We start from the raw sequence: 16,956 nt of genomic DNA, 5'->3' as shown, positions 1-16,956 counted from the left end.
TCTGTGCTCTTGGCCTTAGAGACAGCGCCCCAGGCCTCCAGGTGGAGCAGATCCTGGGGAGGCCACAGGTGAGGAGGAAGCTGGCCCAGGTGGCCCCCCACGCAGGCAGGGACCAGAAGGAGAGGGGCACAGGGAGGTGGGGGATGCAGGCATGAGGTCCCCGTGCCCAGGTCTCAGTGGCACCCAGACTCCCTGCCCCTCCAGGACTCTGGGCTCAGGTCAGCCTGGGCTGAGAAGAAGCTGCAGGAAGCATCTGGGCAGAAATTGGGCTGGGGCCTGCGGAGCCTGAGGCCACCTGGCAAGATGGACTCTCCAGACAGAAATGTGAGAAGACAGAGGGAAACCTCTGAGGGGAAAGAGGGAATAAATTCAGACGAAGAGGGGGGAAGCCCTGCGGGTGTGGGCTGCCGGGAGCAGGCTGCTCACCAGAGCCAACCTGATTCTCCCAGGGTCTGGGAGTGCTCTAAATGCCACTGTGAGTGACTCCTGCTCCTTACCAATGCTGTCCCAAGACAGCACGGCCACTCCCACCTGGTCACTGGAGATGTCCCTGGCTAACCCCCCCTCACCTCAGGACAGCCTGAATCCCTAGCTAACACCCCCGGGGACAAGAAGCCCCAGCCTGGACACACCCCCACAGGGTCCTGGACACCCTCGCCCAGCTCACAGACAGCGTGTCACCAGGCCCCTCTCTAACCCACCTCTGCACTGGAGTGTGGCCAAGGCTCTGCTCAGGGACCTCCATCCACCAGGAGACTCTGGCCCAGGGACATCCCTGCAGAGGGGCTGCCACTGACCGTGGTGCTGAAACAGGATCAGGATCAGCTCAGCTGCCCCAGCTCTGCAGAGGGCTGAGCCCAGAGCCTGAGGAGCCCAGTGTGGCCCAGGAGGGGATGGCCAGGCCTGCTGCAGAGGCACAGGTGGAGTCACGAGGGACCAGACATCAGAGGTGGGTTGTGCTGAGCACCCCCTGCAGCGGCCTGTCCCCCTCAGGCCATGTCCTCCTGAGGGCAAGGTCAGCCTGCCCCCCTGGCTGGGCCACAGGGAAGGGGCTGTGCTTGATGAGGCCCCCTGCTGGCCCCTGAGCTGCCCCTTTACCATCTTGCTTCTCACCAGCCTCATGACTTTGACCAAGAAGAAAACTGAGGGTCAGAAATACCAGTCGCCATGGCTCAGGCCTGATGTGGAGGGGACCACCTGTGACCACTGATTCAGCTCTGATTGTTCCCCTTCCAGGAAATGTTGGTCCTGCCTGAGGCCCTCAAAGGGATCCTCTTCTACCAGGAGCCCACGTGGCTGCCTTCTGCTGCTGGCCAGGGGTGGGGGCCGGGTCCTGAGGGACCTGACACTGTGGGGGGTGGCGGCTGATGGGGCAGAAGAGGCTCTGTCTCCGTGTGTCTCTCCAGTCCAGGGTCCCAGACCAGCTGGCCTCACCCACTTCTCAGAGTCCCTCTGTGTCTTGCACCATTTACAGGTTCCTAGTTGTGCTGAGGTGGGAGGAGCAGGGGACATGGGATGATGCCAACTTCTCGGGACCAGAAGCCTCACAGCGACCTCCCAGTGTCTGGGCAGTGAAGTCGAGCTGGTCACACCTGCCACCAGCCTGGACAGGAGCCTGAAGCAGCCGCCTGCTGAGGACCTGGGAGTGGCGTCCAGGCCACAGGTGCTTTTCCCTCACGGCCAGAGTCCACCATTGTTTACTGGTCCTCATGAATTTCTGGGTAATGCTGTCCCTGCCATGGTTTGGTGCTGCTTGGTGCATGTTGGGCAGGTACGTCCTGAACTAGCTTTCATTATTATAATGGGGCTTTCTAGAAGGACAGTCATGAGCTCTACTGCACCACTCTCCCCAGCATCTGCCTTTGAGCTCATTCTGAAGGTCATGGAGGTTTTAGCCTACCTGTGGTCAGCCCTGAGTTCTAGAAAGTTCTCTCAGTGCTAGCCTGCAGTTTGCCTGTGGCAGGACATAAAGGAGCTGGGAAGGCTGAGTAGGAGAGAGGAGGGATGGAGAGAAGGAGGTGGGAGTGGAGGGAGGTGGTGCAGGTCAGGGGGAGAGTGCCCCCTGCAGGGTGTGGGCAGAGGGAGGCTGAGCTGCTGATTCAGTGTCTGTGCTCAGGGGCCTCTGGACTAAGGTCAGCAGGAAGGACCAGGATGCACAGTCATGGGCTCCTGCAGGTGCATGCTGGGAGCACCTCTGCTGCCCTCACAGTCACTGTTACACTAATGCAGACCTGGAATCTGGTACACGGAGGGACAGCGTGGCTGGCCTGTGTCACAGGGTTCATCAGGAGGGAGCACAGGTGTGATCCAGGTCTCTGGTGGCAAAGTCTCAGAAAATGTAATTGCACCAGGAATCGCACAGCTCACCCTGTGCCTCCTGTCCACCCCAGGCTCTTGCCCAGACCTGGGACCCCACTTTCTCTCCACTCTGCAAACAGGGCTGTTACAGACCCCTTCTCTATGGGGTGTCAGTCTCCAGGCATCAGCCTCTCGTTCCCAGGAAGGTAGGATGCTGTCCCCTAGCAGCTCAGGCAGCTGAACTCAGGTGGCTCCTGTGAATTTGCAGGGTCACAAAATAAAACACAGAATTTACCTTCACAGAAGCTCTGGGCAGATTCCCTGGCTCTTGGCCTCAGGTTCCCCAAAGGGAGAGCAAGAGAAAGTCACAAAAGGCTGATGAGAGAGAGAGAGAGGGAGGGAGGGAGAGAGAGAGAGAGAACATTTGGAAGTCATCTTTTATTGGGGGACTCTGTTCATAGAATGTTCTCTCCCTAAAAGGGTAGAGGGGCAGGACTACAAGGGAACAGTTGAGTGTGACTCCACCCTGGGGACATGCCCCACACAGAAGACCCCCTTGCTGTCCCCTTGGGTCTCTGACAGGCCACAGGAATGCAGGGTTGGCCAGAGCCTGGGGCATCAGGACTGGAGGGCGTGGTCACTCAGTGTGGCTCCACAGCAGGCGTCCTCTGCTGAGACAGGCTCCTGCTGGTCCCTCCCTGTGCCCTGATCTCTGAGTACTGGGTGGAGGTGTCCCCTGCAGGACTTGCCCCGTGGACGTCGCGGGAGGCCCCGTGAAAGCTGAGGGTGGCGTAGTGCAGCTCCTGCTCCTGCCCCAAGCCAGGGCCAGTTCCTGAGGAGCTGCAGGGGTCAGCAGGGCCAGGCAGCGGGGGCTCCTGCCGACACCCCTGTGTGGACAGGAGAGAGGGTCACCCAGGGCAGGGTGGGAAGCTGGAGGGGCTGGGCGGGGTCCACCCTGGCAGGACCCTCCTGCCCCTCCTCCTCCCCAGGTGGCCTGATGCCTCACAACACAGGAGTCCCTGCTGCTCCCAGTCCTGCTCTGCATTCACAGACCTGGGTGAGACCCCTGTTCTGCCGTCTCACAGACACGGGAACTGACTCAGAGACGAGGGGCTTCCCCCACGCACCCTCCATCCCAAACGCCACTGGGGTCCTGGGCCTCTGTGCCCAGCACTGGGTGCACAGGAGGGGGCAGTGCAGAGGGAGCCCTGTGGGTCAGTGTCAGAGGGGACCAGTGCGGATTGCTGAATAGGCAGGTGATGGCCAATGGCGACTGCAGAGGACAGGGGACAGCTGGACACAGAGGTCTTGTCCTGTGGAGCTCAGGTGGGAGGCCCAGGACTGTGAAGGCCACCAGGTGAGGGGAGCTGTGCCCACAGGAGCCTGGGCAGCCATGGAGAGGGGCCGAGCTGCCTGGAGGGTTTGCAGACCAGCCCTTCTCTGCTGCAGGCCCAGTTCTGGGCTCTAGGTCCACAGCGCTGACCGTGACCCTGCCTTTCCTGCCCCAAATGCCAGGGCAGACTGCTCAGGGGCTCCTCTTCTGCAGTGAGGAGAAGCAGTGCTTTTCAAACTTGGGTGGGGACAAGGACAGTTGGTGCAGGTCCTGCTGATGGGCTGGGGGAGGGGTGTGAGGCAGGAAGGAGTGGGGGGGAGCTGGGCTCAGGGGGAGGGCTGCCTTAGGGTGAATTCAGAGGAACAGGAGTACCTTGGGGCAGGTGGGCAGAGGGAGAAGGATGGGGGACTGGGCTGGAGAGGGGCCAGGTCTCTGTTGGCCTGTGGGGACAGGAGTGCCATCAGAGATGGGGAACCCAGCGAGTGAAGGGTGTGCAGGGATGTGTTGGCCACGCACTTCTGAGGTTCTGACATCAGGGCCTTGCCCACCCCAGACACTGCCTCTCCCAGAGCCCATCCCCAGGGACAGCAGAGGACACGCCTACTATGCACCTTTCCCTGCAGACCAGGTACCCAGACCCCAGACCAACCCCCTCCTCCTGGAGCCCTTCCTCTCTGCTCGACCATCACGTACCCTAATAACCTAGGGCAAGGCGCCAGGCAACCAGAGACACCCCAACCCCAGGCTCTGCTGACACAGAGCAGCCAGTCCTACCCGTTGCCCGCCCGTTCTCACCCCGGCCCTCAGCATGGGCTCCTGCCCACGTCTTCCCCTCACCCTGTCCCCTGACCAGCCCTCCTGCTCCACGAGTGGCCTTGCATGGCGTGGCCTGTCCGTTCCTCTTGGAACTGGGAGTCACACACTGTCTTCACACAAGGCCATCGTCTCCTGCAGACTGGCCTTGCCATGTCTCAACACTGAGACGTAAACTCTAAAACAAGGGACAGCGACCAGCTCAGTTCTAGGCATGCTGAGTGGGCACCACCGTGGGCACCTGGGGACATGTCCTGGGAACCGGCTGAATTCAGGGTGCACAGGGCACTTACCAGGGAGGCAGGCTGGAGGGCGGGGTGGGTGTCACTCATGTCCTCTGTTGCCCTGGCTGCCTTCCTCCTGTGGGACTTCACTCTGAGGGGACACGGGTGTCTCTGAGCCTGGTTTGCTCAGACGGTGGGGTCACTGTGTAACCTGGAGTGTGTGACTATGGCAGGTTTAGGTCAGCAGTCACCTGGTGGCCTTCACCATGGGACTTTGTGACAGAGTCCCCTTCTCCACCCTGCTTCCTGGGCATCTGAGGCTGGGGCTGGGAGGGGACAGGCTTGCCCAGAGGCTGCAGCCTGGATCCTCAACACCACTGCACCCCATCTAGGTCCCAGGCCCTCAGAACCCCTCCAGGTCACTCCAACCCTGGATCCCCCCTCTCCACCCTGGCCCACCCCCGACCCCAGGCTGGGGCTCACATGGAGAAGGTGAGACAGAGACCAAGGGCCACCAGGGCCATGACGCCAGCCCCCCCGATGGCCCCCCAGACCACTCCTGCTGCTGCGTTTGTCCCCTGACTCCCTGCAGAGAGAAGAGACTTGGGTGACCTCCACTCTTGGTAACCAGGCACGTGTCCCCTCCTCTCCAGCACTCGGGGGCCCTCACCTCCCACGTGGGTTCAGCCCCTAAGTCTTCCCACCCCTCAGAAGACGTCAGCCTGTCAGGAACCTTAGGGGGAAGGACACAGCTCACCCTGTGCCTCCTGTCCACCCAGGCTCTTGCCCAGACCTGGGACCCCAGTCTCTCTCCACCCAGGGTCTCCATGCCACAGACCCCAGACCTGGCCACAGTGGGGCCATGAGGCTATGGGGGACAAGGGCTTTCCATTAGAGACAGGGACAGGGACAGAGAAGGTGCAGGACCCTGATGGACCTCATCCCTCCCTTCTTCCCTAGTCTCCTGTCCTGGTCTCTGCTGGCCCTGTCACTCAGGGTCAGAGGGCTCCCTGGGCCTGCAGAAGGGACGAGAAGCAGGTGGAGCAGGGAATCCATGTCAGGCCTCGGGTCAGACCTGGGCAGCCTCCCGGGACCTCGACACCTGGAGTAGGGGTGTCCCTGGGCAGTGGAGGTCCACGGTTGAGGAGGACTCCTGAGGGAACCACCCCTGCCCTGGGGTCTCACTGTCCAGCGAGGGGACCAGATGCAATTGCGATGGGAACAGGCCGTGGTGCTGATCTCTAGGCAGAGGTCAGGGCCAGGGAGGAAGGTTTGACAGGAAAAGCAAGAAAGTCCCAGAGATGTTTCAAGGGCTCTTCTGTGTGACTGTGTTATGGGGTCAAATCCCACAGAACGTCCAACTCCAAGGGTGGCCCTGCTGAGAAGTGAGGACTTCAGGTGACAGTGACGTGTCCACGTAGGTTCATGGATTGTAGTTAATGACCCACTTGGAGCACGACGTCATACAACTCAGGAAGTGGTGCACACACACAGGCACCTGGTATATGGGAAATCTCTGCACCTGTCGCTTGATTTTGCAGTGAACCTTCATTTCCTCTAAAACCTGAAGTCCATTTTTCAAATGTCCCCAAGGCATCAGTGATTGAAAAAAAAAAAACCCAGAAAATTCTTTGAGGTATGCAAAGAGCTAGCTGCTGGTCACCCCCAAATGTCCTTACGCAACTATAGGAAGATACTTGGGGACGGAGGCCTGAGGGGGGCTTCCTGTGGGGACCTGCAGCCTCTCCCGTATTCCAACACCTGGAAGCCAGGTCTCCACCAGCCTGGCTCAGAGAGCACAGCACTAACAGCCCCGGGGAGGCCCCCCCTGCCTGGGCCACCCCTGGGGAGACACTGACTGCAGGGTGCTCTGCAGCATCTGGACAGGAAGGTGGTTTGTTTCCCCTTTTAGTTGGATTGAAGATGAGGCAGCACTCCCCACACCCACCCCATGACCACAGACACACAGAGGGACAGGCCTGTGCCCTCCAAGGTCCCTGACTCAACCAAGTCCCCAGGACATGGACGCAAAGTGTTCCTACCCTTGGGACCCAAGCCTCCTTCCCTGCTCCTCATAGCCCCAAGGACCCAGGTGTCCTGGCCCATCACTCACAGGTGACATTGAGCTGGATGGTTCTCTCTGTGGTCACACCAGTTGCAGGGAACTTCACCTGACAGGTGAGGTTGGTGCCATGGTCCTGGGGCCGCGGGGTGAGGGTGAGCACCGAGGAGTGGATGATGTTGGGGTCCAGGGAGGACACAAAGGGCCCTACCCAGGAGAAGGTGGGCGGCGTCCCCTGCTCACAGGCCCAGGGCACTGAGCAGGTCAGGTTGCTGGGACGGCCAGACTCCAGGGTCCCAGGGACGAGGATGTCAGGGGTGTGGGTCAGGTCTGGTGAGCAGAGGGGGACAGGCAGGGTCAGGAGGGAGGGTGGGAGGTGGGGCCCTGAGAGAAGCTCAGGCTCTGACCCAGCTGCTCCCTGAGCCCCTAATGCTTGAACCCAACTCCCCCAGGGCAGGGTCCCACCCAGCCCTGTCCTGTGACCTCCCTGAGGCTGCCCTGGAGTGGGTATCTTACCTGTCACATGCACAAAGACCTTGTTGTCACAGTAATTCCACTTTAACTTTCCTTTCTCCAACCTGAAGAAGTAGGAGCCACTGTCACTGCACTTGGCATCTCTGATGCTCAGGGAGCAGTTGTTGGTTCCTGGGTCCCAGAAGAGGTGGAATCTGCCCTGGGTCTCCTCCTGCACTCTCCGAGTAGAGTTGTTTGTGGCCACAGGACAGTCGTGGTCTGTATTGTCCCCTGCACGGAACCAGGAGACAGAGACGTTGCCAGTCTCTGAGCCACGGTAGGAGAAGGTGCAGGGCACCAGGACACACAGACCCTCCTGCACCGTCACGGACTCGGGCACATCCACGCTGTGTTCTGGACCCTGAGGGGAGGGCCCCTGGGGAAGCCGAGGGTCATCACAGGGCACACTCCTCAGCCCCTCTGCACAGGCCCCCTCCACTGCCCACAGCAGGGACAGCAGCAGCAGCAGCCGCAGCATCGGGAGGCAGAGGGTCCTGGGCTCCTGGGACTGAGCAGAGCAGCCAGAGCCTGCGGAGGGGAAGCTGCAGGACCCACGGAAGCTGGGGAGGGGCCGAGGCCTGGGCGGTTCTCAGAAGAGGAAGCTCAGACCCGCTCACCACTGCAGGCCATCTGCTCTGTGCCGAGGAGGGACACCCACAGCCAGAGACCCAGAGGCCTGCCAGAGAGGGGCAGAGGAGGGAGGAGACCAGGCCCTGCCCCGTCTTGGGTGCTTCCGTGGAGCACTCAGGACAAGACCAGGACCCTGGGGACACTGGGAGTCTGTGACACTGACGGGGTTCTGAGTCCTCCCACCCTGAGGGCTTTTCTGTGTGTACTGGTCACACCAGGAGCTGGCCAACTCCTGCCTGGACCTGGGGCCACACTCGTCTCATTCTGGGGAGTGGTCAGTCCTGCAGGAGGGACTCTGTAGGGCCGCGTCTGAGCACAAGAAAGGCAGAGGGACACAGCCAGCCAGACACTCTGCGCAAACCACCAGGCGCTCCCTGCACTGCTGCTGAGGCCACCAGAGGCTGCCCCCTGGTCCCCACCTGGGGCGCCCACGCAGGAGCTCAGGCCTCTGCTGCCTGCCCCAGAGCCGCAGGTGCCGGGGAGTCGGCCACCTGCCTTGGTAGCATGAGGGTGGGGTTCAACAGGGCACAGAGCTGTCCCAGTGTCCAGTGCAGACACCAGGTCAGTGACCCTCTAGAACAGGGGCCATGCGGTGTCCTCAGGAGGCACAGAGAGGGGGCAGTGTCCTCCACCAGAGCTGAGGGGCTTCTCTCCCAAGAGTGCTGCCTGCTGGGCGAGCACTGGGGCCATTTGGGACGTCCCTGTCACACACATTGGCACTTCCACATTAGTCTGCCTCTCACTGTGAAGTGGCCCTCGAGGGACGTCAGGTTTCCAGACAGCCCCAGTGGCTCAGGAGGACAAGATGCAGTGCTCAGCTCGCGGGTTCCCCTCCCCCAGCAGGGGCTCAGGTCTGCTCCACTCTCCTGGCTCCACATATTCCAGGGTCATCGCGGGTTGGCTGTGTCCCCAGGAGCTCCTTTCATGTGGGACCCACCCACGTGGCTTCTGTGGACACCTCTCTACACACTCACCAGGTGACAGTGGGGTTGCTGTCAGGCCTGGTGACAGTGACAGAAAGCTGCTCTAAATATAGAAACACAAGGACAAGCTGCTTATTGTGTGGAGGAGAGTTCCCTTGTCACTTGGTGAAGATTTGGGAGAGGTTGGCGTGATCCCTGGCAAGAGTGTAGGTTCCCATTTAGGTGACATCTGCCAACTCCTCCCCGCGGGGCGGTACCACTCATTGTCCTGCTGGAAGCCTTGGGGAGCTCTGGTGGCTGCAGGTCCTCTTCAGCATTTGGAGCCACCAGGGTGTCCCTAAACCTACGTCATGTTAACCCTCCTTGTTCCTTTGTGAAGGTTTCCTTGGTGCGTTACAGTTGTGCCCGAGAGCAGGGTCACTGGGACACCGTCATCTGGGCAGGGAAGGTGACTGGCTCCACTCAGTCCCAGTGCTGTCCCCTCCCTCTGTCCTCCACCTGTCCCCTCCCCCACCCCCTGGGCTCTTCTACTGATTCGCTGTCCTCTCCTTGGGGCTCTGTTGGAGCAGGACAAGGTGGGATTCAGGCCCTGTTCCTGGGGACGCACAGCAGGACGTGGTCCACTGCAGTCCACGGTCCTCCCCCTCTGGTCGCTGTGCTCCCCTGGAGCAGGCCGCGCACCGCCCCTGGCTGCAGTCTCCAGCCCCACAGGCCAAGGCTGCTGAGCACTTCTCCTCACTGACTGGCCCTGGGTTCTCTGTGCCCAGTGGAGGCCTCTTCCTGGGGCCCCGCCATGGAGACCCACTCCCCTGTGAACTCTCCTGCTCCAGGCCCCTCAGTGGAGATGGTGCTGTCCCTGTGCCTGGCCTCCTGTGCTCAGGGGGCACCTGCTGAGGCTCCTGCTGGCTCCTCCTCCCCTGCAGGTGAGGGCAGGCTGCGTGGGTCCAGCAGCTGCTGAGGGACAGGTGGCCGCTTCCCCTTAGCTACAGCGAATGCTGCCACAGTGACCCTGGGGTGGACACTGCCTCCCAGGTCTGTGGGGGCTCCCTGGGGGTGGTCACAGTGGAACCTCTGGTGACAGGATCAGCTGTTCCTGGTCTTTTGAGGAACCACGGCGCTGCCCTCCACAGCGGCTGCCCCTTTCTCCTTCTCAGCACAGAGCACAAGCCTCCAGCCCCACGTCCTCCTCCTCACTGGCATTGCCCACTTTAACATAGGACCCTCACGGTGGGTGTGAGGGGCACGTGTTTAACAGGAGCAGTGTGAAGGTGACGTGGAGGTTTGGGGTTGCACTTCTCTGGTGTGTGTTTTCGTGCTTAGCCACCATTTGTATACCTTGGAGAAGTGTCTCCAACCATGTGTTTATTCCTTATGGGAGACATGACCAATCAAGTGAGGACCATCTTTACTCCTTTGTCAATTGCAGATGGCCTGGTTGTGAGGGTCCTTCCTTGAGGATTGAACCCACTGCCCCACATGTGCTGGGCCAGCACTCCACCACTGAGCTACAGCCCAGCCCAGAGGGTCCTCCCTTGATATGCTCTGGACACAGGACACTCCCTTGTCCCAGGATTTCCTCAGAAAAGGTAATGTTTCCTCTCCCCCTTAATGTCCTTTTCCCCAGAGCAGGTCCTTGCCCCCCCCCCCCCCACAGGTGTTGCACACCAGGAGCTCACTAGTGTGTAGGGGCCGGAAGAGCTGTGCAAGGAGATGAGCAAGGTCAAGCTCAGAGGATGGGGTGGCCAAGGTAGGGGACCAGTCTACGTGTACACCAGTGGGTGATCGTCTGTGAAAAATCAATGCACACACACACACATACACACACATGCACACATACACACAAACACACACATACACACACACACACATGCACATGCATACACACACCACATGCTCTTATACAACCTTGGAAAAGAAGGAAATCCTGCCATTTTCAAGATACACAGGAGCTTGGATGACATGGGTTTAAGGGAAATAAGCCAGAAATAGAAGGACAAATATCCCATGTGTCATCGTATGTGCTCTGAGAGATTCACACTCATGTACAAGAGCATAGGCCTGGGATGAGCCAGGTGAGAGGAGGGTCCAGAGCTGCACCTGGGAGGAATGAGTCCCGGGGTCGAGGGCGCCCAGGGGACAAGGTCAGTGTGATGTGCAGCATATTTCAGCACAACCAAGAGAGCTCCTTCCAATCTCCCATGACAGCAACAGGGCACACACTGCCGGGCACAGAGCATCTTCCCACAGCACAGGGTGTGCCAGGTGGGAGCGCAGAGGGGCTGGTGGGGTTGAGGACGCTCACCTGGGAGTCCCTGTGCTCAGCCCTCCACGCTGTAGGTGAGTGTCACAGCTCAGTGCTGCACACAGTGAGCAGATGTCACCTCTATCTGTCCATAAGAGAGTGACATTAGTGATGGTAACAATAGAGCACAGTGGTGAATATTCACAAGAGCCGCGTTGTGCATAAATACGGGACATTTTATCTCTCGGTTGGACCACATTGACCTGGAAATGTCTCTTGACCATGTCGAAGGCGTCCACATAAATGGTCAGAACCAACAGACAAAGCTGTGGCTCTGGAGTGTGGGAGTCGCTCTGAGTGGCCACGCCTTCCAGTCCTGATGCACCAGGCTCTGACCAACCAGGGCATTCACTGTGGCCTGGGCAGGTCTTCTGTGTGGCCTTAACCCTGGGGCTGAGATCCACTCATCTGTTCCCATGTATCTTTGCCCCTTCTGCCTTTATGGACAGAACTTTCTAAGAACAGTGTTCCCCCAGTAAAAACTGATTTCTGAAGTTCTCTCTCTCTCTCTCCCCCCTTCTCTCCCTCTCCCTCCCTCTCTCTATTCCTCTCTCTCCCTCCCTCCCTCTCCCTCCCTCCCTCCCTCTCTCTATTCCTCTCTCTCCATCCCTCCCTCTCCCTCCCTCCCTCTCCCTCCCTATCTCCCCCCACCCCCCACTGTCCTGAAGCCTGTGTGAAGGTCAGTTGTGTCTGTGTTTTATTTTGGGTCCCTGCAAATTCACATGGCGACCTTAGTTCAGCTGCAGGCACTGGTCGGGGACAGCAGTGAAGGTCACTAATGACAATTGTGCTTCTTCTCCACCTGCCCAGGTGACTCACTGTTCCCCAGTGACACAGTGTGACATCCAAAGGCTGGACTCTCTCCTCTGTCCCCAGGGTGCAGACAGCTCCCTTCCCAGGATCCCTTGTGGGGCCAGGTGCATCTCAGAACCCCCCTCCTCCCACAGCCCTGCCCCTCTGTGTCCATTGGTTGCTCAGGGAAGCGTGCTGCCACCACCCCTGCCCTTCTCCCCACACTGACCACATCCATGGACACTCTGACCTTCTGGGTCTTCCCAGCGCGTCCTCCCCACACCCCTGCCTGGTCCCGCTCCCCCCAGCTCCTCAGGAGGCTGCATGTCCCCTTCTCTGGGCACCCAGGACCCACTCTGGCCAACAACCATGGAAGCACAGGGTCCTGCTAATGCCAGGTGCCCCTAGGTCCTGCTGTCCTCCCAGGCCCTGGGTCCTGGGCTCAGCCCACAGGGCCAGTCCGCATCCTCCCACCTCTGCTCTCGCCCCCTCTGCGCCCAGTCACTCCACAGAGCACAGCGGTGGCCTCTGTTCTGAGCCATGTCACCCTGTTCCCTGTACCCCTGTCCCAGGTCCCTTCCTCAGGGATCCCTAGCCTGTCCCCTCGCCCCCCACCAGCTTTGCTCAAACACCACCCACAGCCGTGGCCCCAGAGCCTGCCGCCCTCCACCAGCTGCCCCCCGGCACCACCTCCGACAGACACCCGTCAGTGCCATGTGTCCTCACCCACTGTTTATGACTGTTCCCATTCCTGCCACCTCTGCAGGGACGGCTGCTTGATGGCAGCTCCCAGGGAGACCCTGGGACAGGGGACAGGGAGGACCTCCACATCAGTGACGTCACAGGCCTAATCACGGGTGGACGCTACCCCCAACACCTGCAGGAACCTCACACACACACACACACACACACTCACACACACACACACACACACACACTGGACCTGGAGGAGGACAGTGACGTGCAGAGGCAGGAGGGGGCGGAGCTGCGTGTCGGGAGCAGGGTCTGCACCTGCCAAGTCTCGGACCCCAGCAGCCAGGCCCTGAGGGTGTGGGGGTCTGCAGAGGGGGGAGGACGGCTCTGGGGGAGAGTCCACAGCACGGCCCTGGGAGGCCCTCTCCTCCAGGCTCCCCTGTTCCCCTGTCACCATCCATGGAGGGGACACGCAGCTGGTCAAGCCGTGGAGGAGGTGGGCACCCTCTAGGGGCTGGTGCTGGTGACAGATGGCGGGAGCTGAGTCGGACACAGTGAGCAGGGGAGACGAGGACCACAAGTGACCAAGGTCAGGAGGACAGACATGAGGGAGGCCAGGCTTAGGAGGAAAGAAAGGCCAGGTGCTGAGGGACCAGGGAGGTCAGCAAGGCCGAGGTGGGGACCCACCTGACTCTGCTGTAGAGACGGGGCCTGAGCCAGGGTCACAGGGGACCCAGGCAGGAAGGTGGGCTTCAAGACAGGAGGGACAGCTCATCTGTGGAGCTGGCCAACCTGTGGACATCAGAGGGGAGGGTCCCTGGGCACGTGGGAGGCTGAGACACTGCGTCACTGACCTGGGACTAACTGGTGACAGCGTTTGCAAGCTCCTCGCCCATTGCTGGCCTAGCTGCCCTCTTTCTGGGGGACCTCACTCTGAGGGAAGAGACCAGGGCCTTCAGGGGGGCAGCTTGGTGCAGTGGGCAGTGGTCCCTGCCCTGTGCCCTGTCAGGGGCTGGAGGTGACTGAGGGAAGCCGAGGAGGCCTGGCCTGAAGCCCTCCTTGATGAGACCCACTTCCCCCCACGTTGGGCCAGAACTGGGGACAGACAGCGATGGTCCATGGCCCAAGCACGCGTTTTTGACCCCTTTGGGTCCCCAGCACTGGGACTCTGGGATTCAGTGCCAGGTGCCTGCCCTGCCCACACCTCCTCTCCACCTCTGGGCAGTGCTGACCTGAGCAAGATGAGGCAGAGGCGAGGAGCAGGATCTTGACAGCCACCTCCCCGATGGCCACCAGGACCACCTGGGCCATGGGCCCTGACCTCCCTGCAGAAAAGTGGACGAGGCCAGAGTCACCTGCTAATCCACAACCCGAGTCCCTCCTCCCACCTGAGGCCATGGACATGGCTCCTCCAGGCCTCCTCCATCCCTAGTGTGGGGCCATCAGCCCAGGCCTCCCCCAGGCCCTGACTGCCCAGCAGCTGGACAGACAGGACATAACTTCCTCATTGTCACAACGAAGTCTTTCGTTAATCGATTTCACCATCAAGAAAATGAACAGACAACACACAGAACTGGAGCACAGAGTGGCCAGTCACAGGATTGGGGGTGGACAGGGTCACTGTCCAGTGTGTGGAAAACCCTCCTAGGGCTCCAGTGACCAAGGACCCAAACACCCAGGCTAAAGCAGGATCCTGGGATTTGAAAACACCTCCTCTGAAGGGACCTACAAATGACCAAGACGTACAGGAAAATGTTCCCATCACCTTCCACGGGTACCTTCATGACAGTCAAAGCTGCAGTGAGTGTCCCCTTCACACCCACAGCAGAGCACAGTTTGCACAAAGGAAAACCCCAGTGTTGGTGAGAGTGTGGAGAATTCAGAACGCATGGACAATGCTGGTGGGAATTCAGAGTGTCTGACGCTGGGGGAGGGGCTGTGCCTCCTGACACAGGGACAGTGACAAGAGCCTTGGTAGCTCCACCTGCAGGTTATTCCCAAGGAACAGGAAACCCTTACTCAAAGCAAAACACCAGCCCTCCCAGGAAATGTTCATAATGGCCAAAGGGAGGGAACAGCCCTCCTGTCCATCAACTGGTAAACAGATGAGCAAACGTGGTCTTGCCCACAATAGATACTGGACACTTGGGAAGGAATTCAGTGCTCCTCTGTGTTACAGGGAAGAACCTTAAATCACTGTCTTGTGGACGAGGCCAGAACAGAAGCCACTTTTGTGTGATTCCATTTCTATGCATCGTTCAGAGAGCAAATCCACAGAGACTAGATCAGGTTAGTGTTGGCCAGAGGAGGAGACCTGCTTCGTGGGTGCAGGGCTTCCTTCTGGGGTGATGAAAGTGCTCTGGGACTTCACAGAGGTTGTGGGTCACAACACTGCACAGGCACAAGATGCCACGTCTTGTGTAATGTGGATTGTGGTGGGTTTTATCTCAATAAAAATGTATGGATGTAAATTTATAAACTACAGGGAGATTGAAATTTGACCTGACATGGGCAGAGATCCAAGGGTTCTTCCAGGAGTAGAGGGTGTCGCTCAGTGGTGAGTAGGTCCTGAGCCCTGGGTTCAATCCCCAGCACCAGAAGCACAACCAGACAGGAAGTCCTCCCCACCTGGCTTGGTGGACACCCTCACTGCCCCCCCCCCCCCCCGCTGGTCGGAGTTACTGTCTCCACTCTGAGGGGAGAAGCACCTGGTCATGCTCCCAGAATGAGAAGAGCTTGGGACCCAGGTGCCTCTGGTTCAGGAGCTGAGCTCACTGAGTGCACACCCAGCTGTGGACGGAGACTCAGGACCGTCCACTGCCCACTCCCGTGGGCTGAATGGACTCAGAGCCAGGACGGCCAGTTGTGGAAGCTGCCCACAGAACAGGGTCCATCTATGCTGTGGGACACCACCAGGAATAAGGACCCTGAGTGCTACTGACATGCAGTGACCTCTCAGTCCTCAGGTGGATAATCCAAGGCTCAGTGCAGCCTGCATGGACACTGCATACTTCTGGGAGGGACCTAGGCTCTGGGGACAGCCTGCTGTGCGTGTTCTGCATGTGCCCTGGACTGTGCCTCCTCCCACAAGCACTTAGATCAAAGCTATTGGGGAATAAGAAGAGGCTGGAGACAGGTCCAGAAGGAGGCTGGGAGGGGGCCTGGGAGCCCAGTTCTGCTGTGAGAGTGTCACCCTGTCCCTGTGGGGGTGAGGGGCAGGTGCTAGAGTCCCAGGGAGCCCAGGAGGGTGGGAACAGGAGCTCAAGGCAGTGGTGGGGCTGAGGGTGGGGAGTGGTCACTGGATTCCCCAACAAGGGGCTCAGTCACCAGGTTAGTCCAGCATGAGGGGGACCCAGCTCTGCCCTGAACTGAAGAGATCCTGCTCCCCAGCCCCAGCGAGGCCCCCCCCTGCCTGGGCCAGCCCCTGGGGAGACACTGACTGCAGGGTTCTCTGCAGCATCTGGACAGGAAGGTGGTTTGTTTCCCCCTTTAGTTGGATTAAAGATGAGGCAGCACTCCCCACACCCACCCCATGACCACAGACACACAGAGGGACAGGGCCTGTGCCCTCCAAGGTCTCAACTAGGTCCCCAGGACATGGACACAATTTATCCTCAACCCTGGGACCCAAGACTCCTTCCCTGCCTCTCACACCCCCAGGAATCTAGGTGTCCTGGCCCATCACTCACAGGTGACATTGAGCTGGATGGTTCTCTCTGTGGTCACACCAGTTGCAGGGAACTTCACCTGACAGGTGAGGTTGGTGCCATGGTCCTGGGGCCACAGGGCGAGGGTAAGCACTGAGGAGTGGTTGGTCCCAGGGCCCAGGGAAGTGAGGGCAGATGAATTGCAGGAGAAGGTGGGCGGCGTCCCCTGCTCACAGGCCCAGGGCACAGAGCAGTTCAGGTTGCTGGGACGGCCAGACTCCAGGGTCCCAGGGACGAGGATGTCAGGGGTGTGGGTCAGGTCTGGTGAGCAGAGGGGGACAGACAGGGTCAGGAGGGAGGGTGGGAGGGGGGGCCCTGAGAGAAGCTCAGGCTCTGACCCAGCTGCTCCCTGAGCCCCTAATGCTTGAGCCCCACTCCCCCAGGGCAGGGTCCCACTCAGCCCTGTGACCTCCCTGAGGCTGCCCCAGAGCTGGAATCGTACCTGTCACATGCACTGAGACTTGGTTTGCACAATAACTCCACTTGAACCTTCCTTTCTCCATCTAAAAGAAGTTCATGGCACTGTCACTGTCACAAGCCACTGTCAGATGCACAGAGTACTGTGTCTCTGATGCTCAGGGAGCAGTTGTTGGTTCCTGGGTCCCGGAGGACCTCTGAGGAACTGCCCTGGGTCTCCTCCCGCACTCTCCGAGAAGGGTGGTTGGT

At 59.9% G+C, this 16,956-nt stretch overlaps 1 protein-coding gene across 1 annotated transcript in view; it reads right to left on the bottom strand.

Moving 5' to 3' along the window:
• Positions 1-2,717: 2,717 nt before the first annotated feature.
• LOC114083525 (sialic acid-binding Ig-like lectin 9) overlaps positions 2,718-16,956 on the bottom strand; it is a 44,123-nt gene continuing 29,884 nt past the window's right edge. The window contains exons 2-7 of the mRNA XM_071604368.1: positions 16,273-16,551; positions 7,247-7,474; positions 6,782-7,060; positions 5,152-5,254; positions 4,738-4,819; positions 2,718-3,185 (exon numbers count right to left, since the gene is read on the bottom strand). Coding sequence (XP_071460469.1) covers positions 2,940-3,185; positions 4,738-4,819; positions 5,152-5,254; positions 6,782-7,060; positions 7,247-7,474; positions 16,273-16,551 — 1,217 coding nt within the window. The 3' untranslated portion in view covers positions 2,718-2,939. The remainder of the gene's footprint in view (positions 3,186-4,737; positions 4,820-5,151; positions 5,255-6,781; positions 7,061-7,246; positions 7,475-16,272; positions 16,552-16,956) is intronic.

Source organism: Marmota flaviventris, chromosome 18 (assembly GCF_047511675.1).
Source record: "Marmota flaviventris isolate mMarFla1 chromosome 18, mMarFla1.hap1, whole genome shotgun sequence".
NCBI lineage: Eukaryota > Metazoa > Chordata > Mammalia > Rodentia > Sciuridae > Marmota > Marmota flaviventris.
The sequence above is the reverse complement of the archived record's forward strand: the minus strand, read 5'-3'. Positions and strand labels throughout refer to the sequence as shown.